Genomic DNA, 17,036 nt, shown 5'->3' on the forward strand with positions numbered 1-17,036 from the left:
ATCCAAACTTGTGAACCTTATTTGCATCCTTTTCTTCTAAAGCTGGGGAAAAGTATGGTATTTTATGGGACAACTGGAAATTTGAACAGTGAATGGATATTTGATGATATTAAGAAATTATTTCTAATTACTTAGATCTTGCTGTTATTGTGGTAGACAGGATAATGGCTTTCTTCAAACATGTCCACATCCTAATCCGTGGAACCTGTGATTGTGTGGCAAGAGGGACTTTGCAGGTGTGGTTAAGTTAATGATCTTGTGTGGGGAAATTATTTTGGATTATCTGGTGTGCCCAGTGTAATCACAAGGTCCTTATGAAGGAAAGAGTCAGGGCAGGGGAGTCAGAGAAGATGTGACAGTGGAAGCAAAGGTCAAAGTTAGGAAGATTTGAAGATGTTATACTGCTGGCTTTGAAGGTGGAGGAAGCAGCTGTAAACCAAAGAATGCAGGTGGTGTCTAGAAGCTGGAAAAGACAAAGAAACTGATTTTCCTCTAGTCCCTCCAAAAGAAACACAACCCTGCCTATTCCTTTTGGACCTGAGACTTCCGGAACTATAAGATAATAAACTTCTGTTGTTTTAACTTGCTAAATTTGTGTTAATTTGTTATAGCAGCAGTAGGACACTGATATAGTTATGTTATATAAAGAGTCACCTTTTAGAGATATTTAATGAAGTATTTACAAAATAAATATGACATCTAGAAGTTGTTCCAAAATAACAGAGGATGGGGAGATCCGAGAGGGGTGTGACTGAGGCAGAATTGGTCATAATCACAGGGGCTGAGTGATGGGCTCCCAGGGTCCATTACACTATTCTACTTTTGAGTATTTTAAAAATTAAATACATACACACATACAAAAAAAATAGTTAAGTGTAAGTGTTATGACCTAAAAGACTTCAGAGATCTAGGTTGGTAAAATCCAAGCTGTATTCACTTGAGGATGGTAACACAGCCAGAGTAAATCACAATGAACATCCCACCAAACATATATATATATATACATAAACATAAAATATATTTTATGTATACATATATATTAAAGTATTATCAGTATGAGTAGTGAGAGGGGCCATTTGTCAAGCTGGTACTGGAACAGGAGGCTGGCGCAGAAAGACAGGGATCGGAAGGAAATGAATGGTGTGAAGCCCCAGGGAAGTTGAAGAGTTACATCTCCAGACATCCATATTCACAAAGGAACAGAAATGCAATGAATTGAACCACTCAGGAACAAAGAACATTCCATGCTTCACAGGGCAAAAAAATGATATGTGCTATCTCTTAGACCTCCAGTCACCTTGGCCTTTGAGGGTAGGCAGGTAACCACTTCTATTCACCATGTTCCCACTTCTCTCGAACCCAGACTCTCCTAATTATACTTTCTTTTGTCAGATGCCATTGTCTCTTTTTCCATTATTCCTTGTTAGTTTGCTTTTCTACTTTTCCAATCAAATTCTCTTGGTTGTCGGCTTTATTTTTTTCTTGTTTACTTTTGGCAGAGCAGAAGTAAATAGCAAACAAAATGCAACTGCCCAAATCTATGGACCAGCCACTAGATTGGTTTACAAATCTGTATTTAGACAGAAAACTCAAAATGGAAGAAAGGTCAATAGTTTACCTACACAGTACCCCGCCTCGCTTGAGTATGAAGTGAAACCTGCCCTTGACTTTGAATAAAGCAAAACTTTCATTATCAAGATAACTAAGGTTTACTATAATTGGAGGCCAAACTACTGCCTTAATTAAAGAGAATTCATCATAAGAAGGAAAAGGAGAAAATAATTGTAAGACAAATTACAATAGCTTTAATCAAACAGAACAGCTTGTGGGAAAGTGGGGGACAGCAAAGTCATCTGCAGTGCTTGCTAAGAATGAAGGTTCAACAATATGGATGAATCTTGGGGACAAAATGTTAAGTCAAAGAAGCCAGACACCAAAGAGGACATACTGTATAAATCCATTAGTAAGATATCCAAGAATAGGCAAAACTGATCTACAATGATAGAAGTCAGAACAATGGTTACTTGAAGGCAGGAAGGGAATATTCTTGCCTGGGAGGAGTCATAAGATTTTCTGGGGTGCTGGAAATCTCTATACCTTGATGTCAGCGTGAGTACATCTGTACAAGCATATGTAAAAATTAATCGAACTCTACGTTTATGGTATGTGCACTTTATTGAATGTAGGTTTAAGGTCAATTGAAAAAAAAGAAACAACCAACAATGAAACCACACTTGTTGAAGTGGCCTTGTGAGGTGGTCAGTCCAGCTTGCCAGCTGCCTCTTCTGGTGCTCCGGCCCTCATTCCCCTCCCTGTGACCATCAAAGCCCAATTGCTCTGACTGTTCCCAGCCTCTGCCCACTCCAGCCCACGCTCTCTGAGGCTGCCGCTGGATGGCCAGTGGCCTCCTGCCAGCACGTGCCCATCTCGACTGCTCTCACAGAGGTCAGCCTTCCATTAGGAGACAGGAGCAGAGCCCTTGGCACTGTAGCAGCAGTTTGAGGGGCTGCAGGGATCTGCATTTCTCTTTCTACAACTATCCTGCTTAGCAGCCTTCAGTAGTTCAAACACCTTAGCATGACACTCAAAGTCCTTTCTAAATTGACCGACCCCTTCGTATTTTCTACAGCCCAGTGAACGTTTTGAATCTTTCACTGTTCAAAGACCATGCTGTGACTTTTCATTACCTTGCACATATGCTGTTCCCTATGATCTTGTTTGTTTGTTTGGCAAACTCTGCATTCTTCCCCTCTGAGTTCAAATATTATCTCTTTCACCCTCTAAAAAAAAAATAGGTTATGGGGAACTAGTATAGTAACTGTGGAGTGTTTGTTATCAATAAACAGACAGCATTTAGGTGTTTTTTTTACACATTATCTTCTTTAACCTTCACTCTAAGACAGTGTCTCCAAGTTGATTTTATCCACAGGATTGTAGTGAGTTGTTTACACATAACAGGCTATGACATCCTAAGGTGCTATATAAACCACAGTGCCTCAGGTTTATAAGTTCTCAAAAGAAATATCTGAACCCCCTACTCCATCCTCTCAATTGCAAGGCTTAAAACATGAGAATAAAATGATTTCAATAATGGTCCAAGCAGGAACAGAAGGTATAGTCATATATAATTTTGAAGAGTATTGAATGAATTATGTACAGAAGTGTAGGTAGATTTAGGGGAACTAACAAGGGATGCTGAGGTTGCCCAGGAATTAGAAACTGGAAGCTGTACCTGCTCCTCCCCCTTCCTGAAGGCTTAGTGAGAACCAGCCCTGAAAGGGGAGACCCTGCCCAGAGCTGTCATAGTGGAGTCACTGCCACTGGCAGTCTGAGGTCCCAGGCAGGAAGAGAGTGGAAAGAACTCTCTCTCTTTCCCCATCCTGTGTTCCCCTCCGCCCCATCACATTTGCCGTTGGCCAAACCAGCTGACAAAAGGGCCAGCACTACTGAAAGGTAAGTCCCCAGGGACAAAGAAGGGTGAAAATGCATGGGGGTTTGTGTGGGTAATGGCTCAAATGGAGAATAACCAGCACAAAAAGTGTAAAATCAGAACTAGTAAATGTTTTAATTAACTGTCCAAAGGACATTATGTCAGTCGGTCAACTGCAATTCCATTCATTGAGTTATGCAGTATTATATGGTACATCTAAAACTGTTTGATATGATGAAGAGTGTGATAGGAGATACTAGTTCTTTTGAAGATCTTAAACCCCCTCCTTTCCTCCCTCTTTCTTTGGATTGGGTGTAAACTCCTGGAGTGTTCAGTTTCTCTTATTCATTTTGATATCCCCACCTCCAGCAGAGCTGCGTACAACAAGTGTTCGATAAATGTTTGGTTTTTGACTGAAGGACTGGGTGAATGTAATAATGGCCAAGTGTACCCTATAATGCTCATTGAAATTATGCTAGTTTTCACAGTATATAAAATATCTGACTTGGACAAAGTCAGCTCATATCTCATACATTTTGTTGGTAGGAGATGAATCTATGTTTTTTTTTTTAAAGTGTGGGGATCCATTAAGGGAAGACCTTGTGGTTTTCTGATAGATTTGAGTAGCACTTTCTCAGCTGTGGAGTGTGGCAGATTTTATTACCCCCATTTTTAAAAGGAAAAAAGTTGAGGGATGGAAAGATGCTAAAGAAATCTAGTTAGTAGATGATAGACTAAGAATTTAAGACAAGAGCTCAGACCTCCTGATGCAGCTCTGTCTTTTGATAAGACATAGTCTTTCTGTTAGATTGGCATCTCTCTCTTCATATCACAGACTTTACCTCTTGATATTTTTCCAAGGAAGTTACTATTTTGAACTTAGGAAAAAGAAGTTTATTTTAACAAACAATAACAATCTTAAATAAAAAACAATTTATATCTTATTGATATGTGCTCTTGATCTAATGGAGAAAAAGTGAAAGTGTGTTAGTCGCTCAGTCGTGTCCAGCTCTTTGCAACCCCATGGACCGTAGCCCGCCAGTCTCCTCTGTCCATGGCATTCTCCAGGCAAGAATACTGGAGTTGGTTGCCATTCCCTTCTTCAGGGGATCTTCCCGACCCAGGGATCTAATCCGGGTCTCGGAAAAGGGTCAGTTTGTTAGAAACAAGTATCTGAAGATGTTTGTAAACCCAGTTTCTATTTTAATTAGTTATTTAATACCAACTGTATAGATTTTTTCACTAAAGTGAAAACATGCATGGTGAGTTTACCAGGAATACCTTGGATCTCTAGCCTCTGCCAGGCTTAGGCTTCTGTGTTTTAGGGAGAAAGGAGGGCATGAAGTGGGAAAACTAGAGGGCAACATCACTAAGCATCTGAAAACTTGAACTTGACCTGTGCAAATAATATCGTTTCAATATACAGATGCCTGCTGATGGAAATCTAGATTAAACCTGCTTACCTAGGAAAGACTACTGGAAAAACCATAGCTTTGAATCCCAGATTGGTGGGAAAGATTGAAGGTAGGAGGAGAAGGGGACAACAGAGGACGAGATGGTTGAATGGCATCATCAACTCAAAGGACATGCGTTTGGGCAAGCTCCGGGAGATGGTGAAGGACAGGGAAGCCTGGCGTGCTGCAGTCCGTGGGGTCGCAAAGAGTTGGACACGACTGAGCGACTGAACAACAACAACCTAGGAAGGAAGATCATATTTTCATTTTGATGAACTAATATTAAATCCTAAAGAAAGGTGCAAAAGGAAGTAATCAAACATACTTGAGATACAGGAGTATTTTGCATTGGATTTGGGCTGGCTGGGGATGACAGATCTCCTTTAAGCTTGTCACAGGTTTTGGGCTGAGTCAGAACTATAGGAGCAAATCCACAGAAGGAAATCTGAGGCTTGAAAAATAAGCATGAAAATTTAGATTTCACTAGTCTTAGTCCTTATTCTTTCAGTTCAAATAGTCTCATTTTCATGTTTTCTAAGCAAAATTAACTAAACATTGTAATAGTAGTATTCATTATCCATTCATCTAGTCACTCATTCAACAAATATTTACCAGCTTTCTACTGTGTGCAAGACACTTCTGTGTAATGTAAAAGAAACAGTGATGTTCTGATCTATGCTAACATTAAAAAGCAGTCTTGAGTTTATTTTGGCAAAGGGAGAAAAGCAAGGTACAAGTAAATAAAATAATTTTTATTGAATGTCTAGATACACTTTGCTGACAAAGGTCTGTATAGTCAAAGCCATGGTGTTTCCAGTAGTCATGTACGGATGTGAGAGTTGGACCATAAAGAAGGCTGAGTGCTGAAGAACTGATGCTTTCAATCTGTGGTGGTGGAGAAGACTCTTGAGAGTCCCTTGGACAGCAAGGACATCAAACCAATCAGTCCTAAAGGAGATCAACCCTGAATATTCATTGGAAGGACTGAGACTGAAGCTCCAACACTTTGGCCACCTGATGCAAAGAGCCAATTCATTGGAAAAGACTCTGATGCTGGGAAAGATTGAAGGTGGGAGGAGAAGGGGGCAACAGAGGATGAGATGATTGGATGGTATCATCCACTTAATGGACATGAGTTTCAACAAATTCTGAAGGACAGGGAAGCTTGGAGTACTGCAGTCCATGGGGTCTCAAAGAGTCATACATGACTGAGCAACTGAACAAAATACATGATCTATGATGAAAGCATATGATTGATGACTAAGTTGGAAGGGATAGTTAGGGAAGTTTCAAGTGTATATTTAGAAGCTGATTCTGGCACTTATTTGCGATATAATGTTACATTTCCTCGTCTGTAAAATGGGAATAAGAACTTTGTGAAAGAATGTTATGAATATTTAAAATTATGTATCTAAAGAGGCTATCCTGATTCTCAGCACTTGGTAGATACTCAATAGATGGTGGCTGTTATCGTTAATAACATTTAATATAACAAGGAGACTCTTCTATAAATGCTTAGGTGATCACAGTCATTGAGAAGATATTCTAATATAGATAATGTGAATTACATTATTAGAATTAGGGCTTCAGTAATTTCATGGGAAATATGGGAAGTAGATGAGGCATTCTTGAGACAGGCAGTTTACAATCAGAGTACTATTTCTACAACTTAATAAATGGTCCATACGTGTAAGAGTCTTAAGTGATAACTCAAGTCTTTCATAGAATGTAGGATGAATTTCAGATATTTCCACTGCATCAGGATTAGAAAGACAATGGCCAGTAATTAAAAATTTAACCCCCCCCAGTAACCCATACTAAGGGTTTGCTAAGATTAAACTTAAACCTGTTTATTTTTTTCCTGTTAAAGGTAACTTTCTAGCTTTTAAAAATATTTTTAAACCTTCATCTTAGACAATTTCAACTTTTCCTCCTATGTGATAATATACAACTGATGGAACAAATCTCTCTTTAATATTTGCACCTAGTTTGCACCTAATAATGGCCTAGTTTTTCTATTTTCACCTTCAAATTTTGTTGAATTTTGCACTAACATTTATTTATTCATTTTTAAAGGATGCAATTTGATCTTGTGCTAGTCTCTAGTGTTTAGATACAATAAATAATACTTTAATTTGGTCCTTGTTTAACATTGCATAAGTTGTGTCATATGAAAATAATTTTATTCTGCATTGTAGAAAATGGATATATTCTGCATTTTTTTATAATTTAGGTTACTACTCCTGAATTATGATTTAAAAACTCATGCCCTATATACTAAGTTAAGCAGATCATGGATACAAAACCTTCATCCAACTTTTCAAAAAAGTTGTAGAGAGAAAGGCCTGCCAATGGTTTACTTTTAGCTAACACAGCACATTGTATTATTTTTCAAACAAAAGTTTTAAATCTGCCTATACCCAACCTCACAACGAGGAATGGGATGTTTTTCTCTGGTCTTCTGTTTGCTACATTTTGTGCGGGAGAGATTCCTTTTGGAGCTTTTTTTTTAACGCCCGACCCCCTGCCCCTAGGTGCGACCTCCACCTGCGCAAACCGCTGGGTTCGGGGCCAGGGGGACTGAGCAGAGGAGACCCCCAAAACCCACTCTCGAAGACGCTCCGGAGTACCTTCAAGCCTGTCCTGTGAGCAAATTATTTTACTCTCCAGGTTAATCTAGTTCCCGTTAGCTGAAGCCTGAGTTTAAAGGGACAACTAAATCTGGAATGTGGAGTTGGAGGGGATTGCTGGCAAAAACTCACGGAAAAAAAAGAAAAGCTGTTTCAAGGACTATGCTGCAACCCGCGAAGGAGTGGCTTTGCTCAAGCTGCTCTAACGAACTGCTTTTTCCTTGCTCATCGAACTTGCTCGAGCTCCTAGGGAAGCGCCTGCCTTTTCGGTGCGTGGCCAGGGTGGGCGGTGGCCGAGAGTCACAGTCGATGGCTAAGGGGAGCGAGTTCCCGTTGGATGAAACTTGATGCGCATCCTGGGCTCCCAGTTGGGGGCCCACCACGGTCTTGGGTGCAGGGGCTGCGACTTTTTTTTTTTGGCGGGAGGGCAGATTGGGGCGGGGTTGGGGGGGGCGGACGAGGGAAAACTGCCAAGGTCTTGCCCGGGCTTGCAGAGTCTCACCGTTGGCCACCGGCCGCGGGAGCTTCCGGCAGAGCCCCCGGCTCTGGCCCCGCACGCGGCAACGGTCAAAGTGCGCGGTTGCGGCAACCGCAGGGCACGCGGACGGAGGGGAGGGGGCGGGGCCGCGGTGGCGGTTGCGGGGCATGCGCGGCTTCGCGCGCGGCTTCTCAAACATGGCGGCGGCGGTGTGAAGACCGGTGCTGGCTCGCGGGACCTGTGTGACAGAATTTCGCTCTTTTCGCCGACGAGACTCGAGGTGTGAGGCGATCCCGGGCTCCGTGAAGACCAGAGAGGCGGAGTTTTGGCGTTCTGGGCTCTGGCTGTTTTCCGCAGAAGGTAGGGAGTCTCCGGCGGCGCGTCCCCCGCGAGGAACGCCCCCTCACCGCTCCGCGGGGTCCTGCCCCAGATCGGTCCCGCACTCCGGTCAGCTACTCTCCGCGGCTTCACCACCGAGGTCCGGGCTCCTCTACCCCTCGGCGGCCTCACCCCCAAGGCCGGGGCTCCCCTGCCCCACGTAGCGCTTTCCGCGACGCCCCTCAATCGCTCTCGCGCCGCCCCTCACACTCGGGGCCCGGTCGCTCGGCACCGGCCCATCCCGCCCGCGGCGTTCGGAGGCCTCACTCCTCCAACGGTCCCCTAACCCGAAGCGCGGACAGCACCTTCTAGAGCATCCTCCGCCCGTGGGTGGGGCCGGGCTGGGGTCCTGGGACAACGTAGGTGGGCGGCGGGGCTGAGGAGTAGGGATGACTTTGGTGATATGTGCTGAAACTGGCCCCGGAGTTTTCCGGAGACTTGTGAGAGAACTTTTGGAGTTTCTGAAGGAAATGTCAGTTGGGAAGGATGCGCTTGTGGCCGAGCGCGGGCTCGGGCCCTGGTGCCAGGTGTGTACGTTAGACTCGCGGCCCGGGGCTCGGCGCGGATGGGTGGGGGGCAGCGCCGGTGGCTCGCTCTCGGGGGAGATAGGGGGCGGGAGGGCGCGGCAGGCTCTAGCGGTGGGATGCGGGTGGGAGTGGGGGGCCGGAGAGTAGGTCTGCAGCTCTCAGGAGCGGCGAGGCGGCCGCCGCGATATCGCGGCAAGACTGGGTCGCAGGACCACTTCTTTTTCGAGATAGCGTTCTCGCTTTTTCTACCTGGATAGTGGTTGTGCTACATTCTGGTGTGAATCGCCAGGGGGAGAGCGAGTAGGAGAGTTGAATAGATTTTGCGTCTTGAAGTTGTACGTAACTTTGAGGGCTGAGCTGTAAATTCGCGCCGCCTTCCCCTTGTCCCTCACCCCAAATGTTAGGGCAGCATAGGTAGACAAGTTTACGTTTAAGACTATTGATTTTTTTTTTAAAGGTTGTAATACATTGGTCATTCATTATAAAGTGTGATTACAATTTGGAACTAGCCTCTACTTTGAAGAATTAGAAGATTAGCATTTACGACTTACCTGTAGGTTGACTTGAGGACAGACGTCTCTAAGAGTGAATGGGGCGGTTAGGAGGGGAAACTGAGGCAGAGAAAGTGAATACTTCCTTATGATCTTATGATTTACAAAGTTATTGGAGATGGTTTTCTTTCCAAAAACAACTGCCGATGCTGCTGCATTTTTAATACTCCCAGAGATGTTCATATGTCTGTTTTGGGGAAAGAGTATTATAAAATGTGTGACATTTATGGGGTGCAACTTCCTATGACAATCAGTTGTATTTTAACTATAACTCATAAACGCATATTTATTTTTTTCCAATAACAGTGCTTGGAAATCTTCAATAAGGACAGTTTTGTCTTTCTTACCATTCTTTTTCTTAATTACTCATTAAATGTCTTTCCAAGGATGAATGTTTTCTTTAACTTTGTTTGTGGTTTTGTATATTCAATGGCAGGAATGTGAAAATAGCTTTTGGAATTGAGTCCATTTGGGATTTTGAGAATAGAGTTTATCAGTACTTACATAATGCCTTGCATTTGTTTGTCTATGTCTTTATCCATATTCTTCAAAACAGTCGGATGGATTTTTTTCAAAAACTTAGCCGAACAGTACTTTCAGTGGCTCTGTCATTTTTGAGTAAATTTCACGCATATCACACAACCTTATGATCTTCCAAGGATGTATACCTGTTTCTCCCCAGAGAACCTGATTTGTTTTGAAATTGATACTTTGAAAAAAGATTAATGTGGGCAAACTACATTGTTAATGTGTGAGGATGCTTTAAAGTTAATGATGTCCTATGTACAAAAAAACTGGAGTCAGTCTTAAAGAGGTGGTTTTTCTCTTGAGGCAGCAGTTGGTCAGCCCTTTTGATTTATGGTTCAATCAACACATCTTTATTAAGTACCTGTGTTGCCTGTAGTATGGTGTCCAGTTCAATCTACTGCTATGTGTGCTGGTTTCTAGGGTGTTTAAGGCTTCCCATTAGTAGTTTATTACTGAAAATTTCAAGGTTATAGTTAAGAAAATCATTATGAATGTAGAACAAGTAGTCTTTTCTTTCAGTGGCAAATTCAGGGAGTCAATGTTTTGGTCATAATTCTCTAAACAAAATTTGAGTCTTAACTTGAATTATTTCTGACTTACGTGATATTAACTTTGTGCCTCTTTTGTTATGATTATACACAGCTATATATATATTTAAAAATAATTTTATGTATTTATTTTTGGCTGTGGTGAGTCTTCATTGCTGCGCCGGCTTTTCTCTACTTGTGGCCAGCAGGGGCTACTCTCTAGTTGCGGTGTATGGGCTTTTCATTGTGGTGGCTTCTATTGTTGCAGAGCATGGGCTCTAGGCATGCAGGCTTCAGTAGTTGTGGCTCCTGGGCTCTAGAGCACAGGTTTAGTACTTGTAGCCATGGGCTTAATTGCTCCACTGCCTGTAGAATCTTCCCGTACCAGGGATCAAACCTGTGTCTCCTGCATTGGCATGCAGATTCTTTACCACTGAGCCACCAAGGAAGCCCAAAGCTATATATTTTTATGAGAGATTATTTTCTGGGTCAAGCAGATGTCATACTGGTTAGGCTTGAGGGAGAAAATGAATTACTGGTATAAATTGAAATCAGTACGGGTTCTGGAGAGTGGGTCTTTTTTAATGCTAAGTATCTTCTGTGACTGAGTAGTTTAGGCTGTAACTAGATATTAAGTGACAATTTAGAGCCCTTTCTTTTTTTCATAACATTTCAGAAGTCTCTCTGAGCTAAAAAATAACAAGGGTTATGATGGTCAGCTATAAGCCAGATGTGACTCTCATTTTCTTTGGGGTTTGTTCCTTTTTAGCTGCCTGCCTGTTCCTCCCAGATGCTTCCTATCACTTCTTCCTGCCCCTGTTCCCTTTGCTGTTGGTGTCTGTTTCCGCATCAGTGAAATGGTCAGGGTAATCCTGCACTGCCTTACTGAGAAATAATTGATGATAGTAAAGTGCCTTGGGAAGACTGAGTAAATGCCAATTTTTTTGAATAAGAATGATGTAGCCCCTTGTTTCATTTAAGGAAGGCCCAAATCCCAATTTTAGCTTGAGCTCTTACAGTGTGGGGAGAGAGGGAGGGAGGAGGAAAATTGCACTTGAAAATTTACTGCCCCCCGCTGTTTTAGTTAATAGAAATGACTGTTGGAACTTCAGAAACTGGAATACTGAAGGGTGCAAAGGATCCTTTGTTATTTGAGTCATTAGTCACCTCAGGGGTTTTTTTTTTTTTGGCCAGGTTACTTTGTTCCTTTTTTCATTTATTCCAGGTCAGTTCTGATTCCAGTTGTGAATGGAAATCTGAGGTTATGTTCTCTTATAGTTCATCTCCCTGGGAGTCAAATTTTCTCTTCCTAGTAGTATTCTTGGTTTTTAGGATATGTAAGATATGAATTAAGTGACTCTGCTAGCCATCAGCTAGCAGAGCCATGAGGGTATGGTATGAATATTGGTCTGGCATTACCAGATATTTCATAGTTTGGAGTGAGAAAATCAAATACCCCTAGGAATTTAAGGAACATTATTAGTGTCTGAAAATTACTACATCCATCATATCTTAGAATTTGAAGTGATTGTTGATTTTAGGAAGCAAAAGCCTGGACACTTTGAAAACGGCAAATGTGGGTCAGTTTGAAAGAAAAAGTTTACCCTTCCTTACTTAGCTTGGGCTCTTGATCTTTGTAATCCTTTTGTTTTGGGGAAATAAATGAGAGAAACTGCTGTTGTTTATTTTAGATTAAAATAGCTTGGCATAATTTAGTGGCAATTAAGTTTTCTAGGCTCTAACTAGTTTGGGCTTTGGTTACTCTTAAGGGTAGAAATGCCTTTACTGTAGTGATAACATTTTTTAAGATACCAGAGGTGGCAGTTCTTAAAGCAGGCTAACTTCAGAAAATTTTTTAAAAAATTAAGATTTGAAATATGCATGTGCTGTTTGGTTTTCATGAGGAAGGCATTTTTGCTTATTTTATCGGTGGCTCAAACGGTAAAAGCGTCTGCCCACAATGCAGGAGACCCGGGTTCGATCCCTGGATCAGGAAGATCCCCTGGAGAAGGAAATGGCAGCCCACTCCAGTATTCTTGCCTGGAAAATCCCATGGACGGAGGAGCCTGGTAGGCTACAGTCCATGGGGTCGCAAAGGGTCGGACACGACTGAGCTACTTCACTTTGTCTAATATAAGTAATTCTTGGTTACCTTAGAAATAATAATACTAGTTATTTTTATGCTAAGTGACTTCTTCTAAACATATATCCCTAAACTTTTCTCTTGCTTTCCTTTTTTAGGCATGTGATGGAAAGGTTTTAAAGAAATGAGAATATCTTATTGTGTTAACAGTGAAAGGTTTGAGGTTCCTATAAGCAGTTTATATGATGGTGCTGTTCAGTTTAATTTCATATTCATCTGACATAGACTAGTGAATTTCTTATTTAACCAAGGAGTTAAAAGAAGAATATGCTTTGTATGAGTAAAGAGCTGGGAAACATTTGAAGGTAGAGAGCATTTGACTACCTACTACTTGTGACCTGTGTTTATGGCTGTGACTCTGCCTCTTCCTAAGTTTATAGGAGCAAATTGTTGTAAGAGCAGAAAGAGAGTGCCCACCTTTTATGGTAACATGCCATTGTAAACTTCAGAAGGGACAGATATTGCAATTCTAGGGCATATCTTGAGAACACTTTTCTTTTCTCAGGGTAAAGTTGATGGAATTCTCTTTGCTTTTTGTGTTTAGAATATATATTTGATTTTTCTCGACCTCTATTTCTCATAAGGGTTAACTGGTGCTGAACTCCAGACAAACAGCTCCATTTGCTTGAGTACCTTGTAGTCTTGACATAGTCTTATAAGCAGATGTATTGACAAACTTCTTTTAGCTGACAAACTTCTTTTAGTTTTAAATTAAACAGTGAGTGAATCACATGTTTCTTCGGTTCTTTTGCCTCCCTGAATACAGTTGTAAACTTGTGCCCTTTGCTGTGAAACTGCCTTTATTTTTTCTTTTGAAAGATGTGAAGTATTATTTGGAATATTTTCCAATATACTTTAAAGGTATTTGAATGGTAATGATCATTATTCTCTTTGTTTTTTATTAATTTGGTAGAGTTTCATAAATCTGTTCAAATGACCTACATTGTCTTTGATGATTATTAAAAGACTTAAAATATAGTACTCAGTAATTTAAATATTTACATATTGCTTGGTTTTAGCTTGAGATTTTTTTGTGTTGAGATTTTGAGAGATTGTAGAAATATTTAAATGGGTAGTTTACTGACACCTGCTTCGTGTTTGAAGTATGGTCAGGGATGTTTAGTTTTCTGGTCACTTCAGATTATGGTTTGTTGCTTGCTTTTCTGTAATCTGTTGTCTAGCAGGGATTGTTGCTATCATCATTTCCATTATTTCTTGTAGGGCCAGTATTAGAAACCATAAATCTAGACGTGATAATAGGAACAGGCTGTAACCTGACCCAATTCTTTTGTCAAAATGTCCTGCACTGAGAGCTGCCTGTAGTAAATTGACATGCCCGGCTATTAACTTCAGTCATCTGCAAATGTCTGTGGGCAGCAGGTCTTTGGGCAATTAGCCTGTGGCTGTGCTTTAAAACCTTAGGAATTTACAACTATAAACTGGGATTTTGGCAGCCTTTCCATTTATCTGTTTTCTGACATGACATACTTTTTAACTAAATGCATAGATTTCATATATGTATTGTTTTAAAATCGTAGGGGATTAATTATTAACTTGGAGGCTTTAATTCTTTAGATAAATTAAAAATTCTTAAAATTAGTTTTCTTCTTGGGTTTGCTTTGACACAGAAAAATAACTAATTTCTAATTCGTTGGGGGTCAGACTTTACTAAAGCATAATTAAAACTGCTCCTCCAGAAAACTTGTTATGATACATCTTCACTACTAAAAACATTCATTCTGATTATTCACAATTCAGAGATGGGATTTTATTTTGAAAGGTAATTGCAGCCTTAGAATTGAGGTTTTTTTCTGATTAATTTTATAAATATATCAGAAAATGGGAAATTTGATTACTGAGTAAATTGAGTAAGTGCTTGTGACATCTTAAAGTGATGAATCATGTCCAGTTCAACAAGTTATGCTGTGCAATGGATATCCTACAGTTGTCCTTCTGTATCCATTGGGGTGTTGGTATCAGGACCCCCTTGGATATCAAAACCTATGGGTGCTCAAGTACCTTATAAAATGGATTAGCATAGTCAGTCCTCTGTATCCATGGGTTCTGTCTGCATCTGTGGATACCGAGGACCAACTGTATACACTTTTTGAAACTGTATCAAGGTAATCCTCTTACCAGGAGCAAATTTTTGGTTAAAAAAGCCAGCTTATCTTTGTCAATGGAAAATATATAGCTATAATATATTTCAATTAAGTCAGTAAGTGCTTTTGCATTTAGGTGTAAATGTACACTACTTCTTGAAATCAAAATAATAAACTTTTCATGTCAGAATGAAAAACTTAAAGGTGTTTTATGCAGTTAATTTAGACTCCTGTTATCTTGCATATTGACTGAGCAATAAAGAACTTTTGCATTTGTGTTTGAAAACAGTATCTTTATAACAAGGTAGACTAAAAAGGAAAAAGCGTTCTACCTGTGCTATTTCATTAATAGTCTGTGTTGACTTACGTGTGTATATAACTTTGATCACCTATTTCAACCTTTTCTTTAAAACCACCAGCAACCATATGTTCAAGGCTTTTAGCCTTGAAACTTATTATATTTTTGATTATGCTCAAGGGGATATAATGAAATATTTTTGCCACTAAATTATTTTGTGTGTAGGTTCTGTGTCTTTTCTCTCTCTTTTGTGAATATTGGTTTAAAGCACATGTTTTAGTTCAACTGTTACGTAGTTGGAATTTATAAACTGAATTCTGGTACAGCATAGTACACATAGTTCTCCTTGGAAAAATACTTATAATAACAACATTTGTATTGGGGCCTGTTTTTTGAGACTTCAAACATTTTAGAAATCAAATTCAGAGTAAAAAAAAAATGAAGGTCTGTCAGAGGTTGGAAAGGAGGAAGTTGTGGGAGTGGGGGACTGTCTCAGATCCCACAGAATTTTATCCTTGGCCCATTGATTTAGACTCTAAGCTACAGAGTAGACATTGCAGGAGAGAATGGAGAACGATGACAGCCAAAAGAAAATCTCACCAAAAATTTTTTAAAAACTACAATATTTTAGGACTATATGGCTTAGATATAAGTATACTGTAGCACAACAGATTTACTAATTTAGCAAACATTTTGGGGGCCCTACTTTGTGATAGACTTGGTGGATAGATACTGCAGAATACAAAAGTGAACCAGAGTAGGGTTCTAGAAGGGTACCACACATTTAGCAGGAGCTCAGTAAGTGACAGCTCTTAGTATTTATTATCACCACTGCCAGCACCACCATCAGTAGACCCCAGGGACCATAATCTTCATTTTCTCCTGTCTTCAAGGATCCATTCTGTGCAGGGCGTCTGTCTCCTTCAGTTCAGTTCAGTCGCTCAGTCGTGTCTGACTCTTTGCGACCCCATGAATCGCAGCACGCCAGGCCTCCCTGTCCATCACCAACTCCCGGAGTTTACCCAAACCCATGTCCATCGAGTCGGTGATGCCATCCAGCCATCTCATCCTCTGTCGTCCCCTTCTCCTCCTGCCCCCAATCCTTCCCAGCATCAGGGTCTTTTCCAGTGAGTCAACTCTTCGCATGAGGTGGCCAAAGTATCAGAGTTTCAGCTTCAACATCTGTCTTCTTACTTCTCCCTTTTAAAGCACGAACAGTGTTTGGAGCTCTGTCTTTTGTTTTGGTGTCTGATACCTAGATTTGAATCGTTTTTCTTTCACAACTTTCTTTCTGAGCTTCAAGAATCAACAGAACTTGGTAATTGATAAGATATTGGACAGAGGAGTAGGGTACTCAAAGATGACTTCTAATTCAGAAAGATTGGTAGTTTATAATGTCTAGAATAGGAAGCAGAGGGAGAGAAACTCATTTTGGAGGTCAAAAGAGTTTGATTTTGTTTGTTTTTTGGGTTTTTTTTGGCCATGCCATGCAGCTTGCCGGATATTAGTTGCCCAACCAGGGCTGGAACCTGGGCCCTCTGCAGTGGAAGCTGAGAGTCCTAACCACTGGACCTCCATGTATTCCCTGAATTTGATTTTTAAAAGTATGTAGTAGTTGACGTGGTTGTGAGGCATTCAGAGTGATGTTCAATTGGCTAGAATAGAAATTTTGGAGAGAGGTTGGGACGAGAGGTTTTGATATAGGATTTATCCACATAGAAATTTGCATGAACCATGAAATAGAATGAGATTCTAGATTCTAAAAGTTTCTAGAATGTAGAGAAGGAGACTGAGTGACTAGAGAAGATCAATGGCTAGGACAGCGGGAGGAAGTAGACACAGAGGGATAATAAATGTAGGACAACCAGGGAATAAATAACACATGGGGCTCAAAGAAGAGAGGTGTCTGGGATGAGGGTTGATGGATCTATCACAGAGGGCTCCTAAAGTGTCAAGGAAAACTACGACTCAATGCTGAAATAGGGTTTGA

General features: G+C 40.8%; 1 protein-coding gene across 5 annotated transcripts in view; it reads left to right on the forward strand.

The window, feature by feature from the left end:
* Window positions 1-8,165: 8,165 nt before the first annotated feature.
* The window catches only part of SCML2 (Scm polycomb group protein like 2), a 115,458-nt gene continuing 106,587 nt past the window's right edge, over window positions 8,166-17,036 (forward strand). For 3 of the 5 annotated variants that reach the window (XM_081564665.1, XM_081564666.1, XM_081564667.1), the window contains exon 1: window positions 8,166-8,352. Coding sequence is in view for 1 of the 5 variants with exons in the window: in XM_081564664.1 (XP_081420790.1) it covers window positions 8,760-8,897 (138 nt within the window). In the remaining 4 variants the exon portion in view is untranslated. Of the gene's footprint in view, window positions 8,353-8,431; window positions 8,898-17,036 lie in introns of those variants that run through there. The other 2 variants (XM_081564668.1, XM_081564664.1) reach the window with 2 other exon arrangements.

Source organism: Giraffa tippelskirchi, chromosome X, assembly GCF_054371585.1.
Source record: "Giraffa tippelskirchi isolate mGirTip1 chromosome X, T2T-mGirTip1v1.2.pri, whole genome shotgun sequence".
Taxonomy (NCBI): Eukaryota; Metazoa; Chordata; class Mammalia; order Artiodactyla; family Giraffidae; genus Giraffa; species Giraffa tippelskirchi.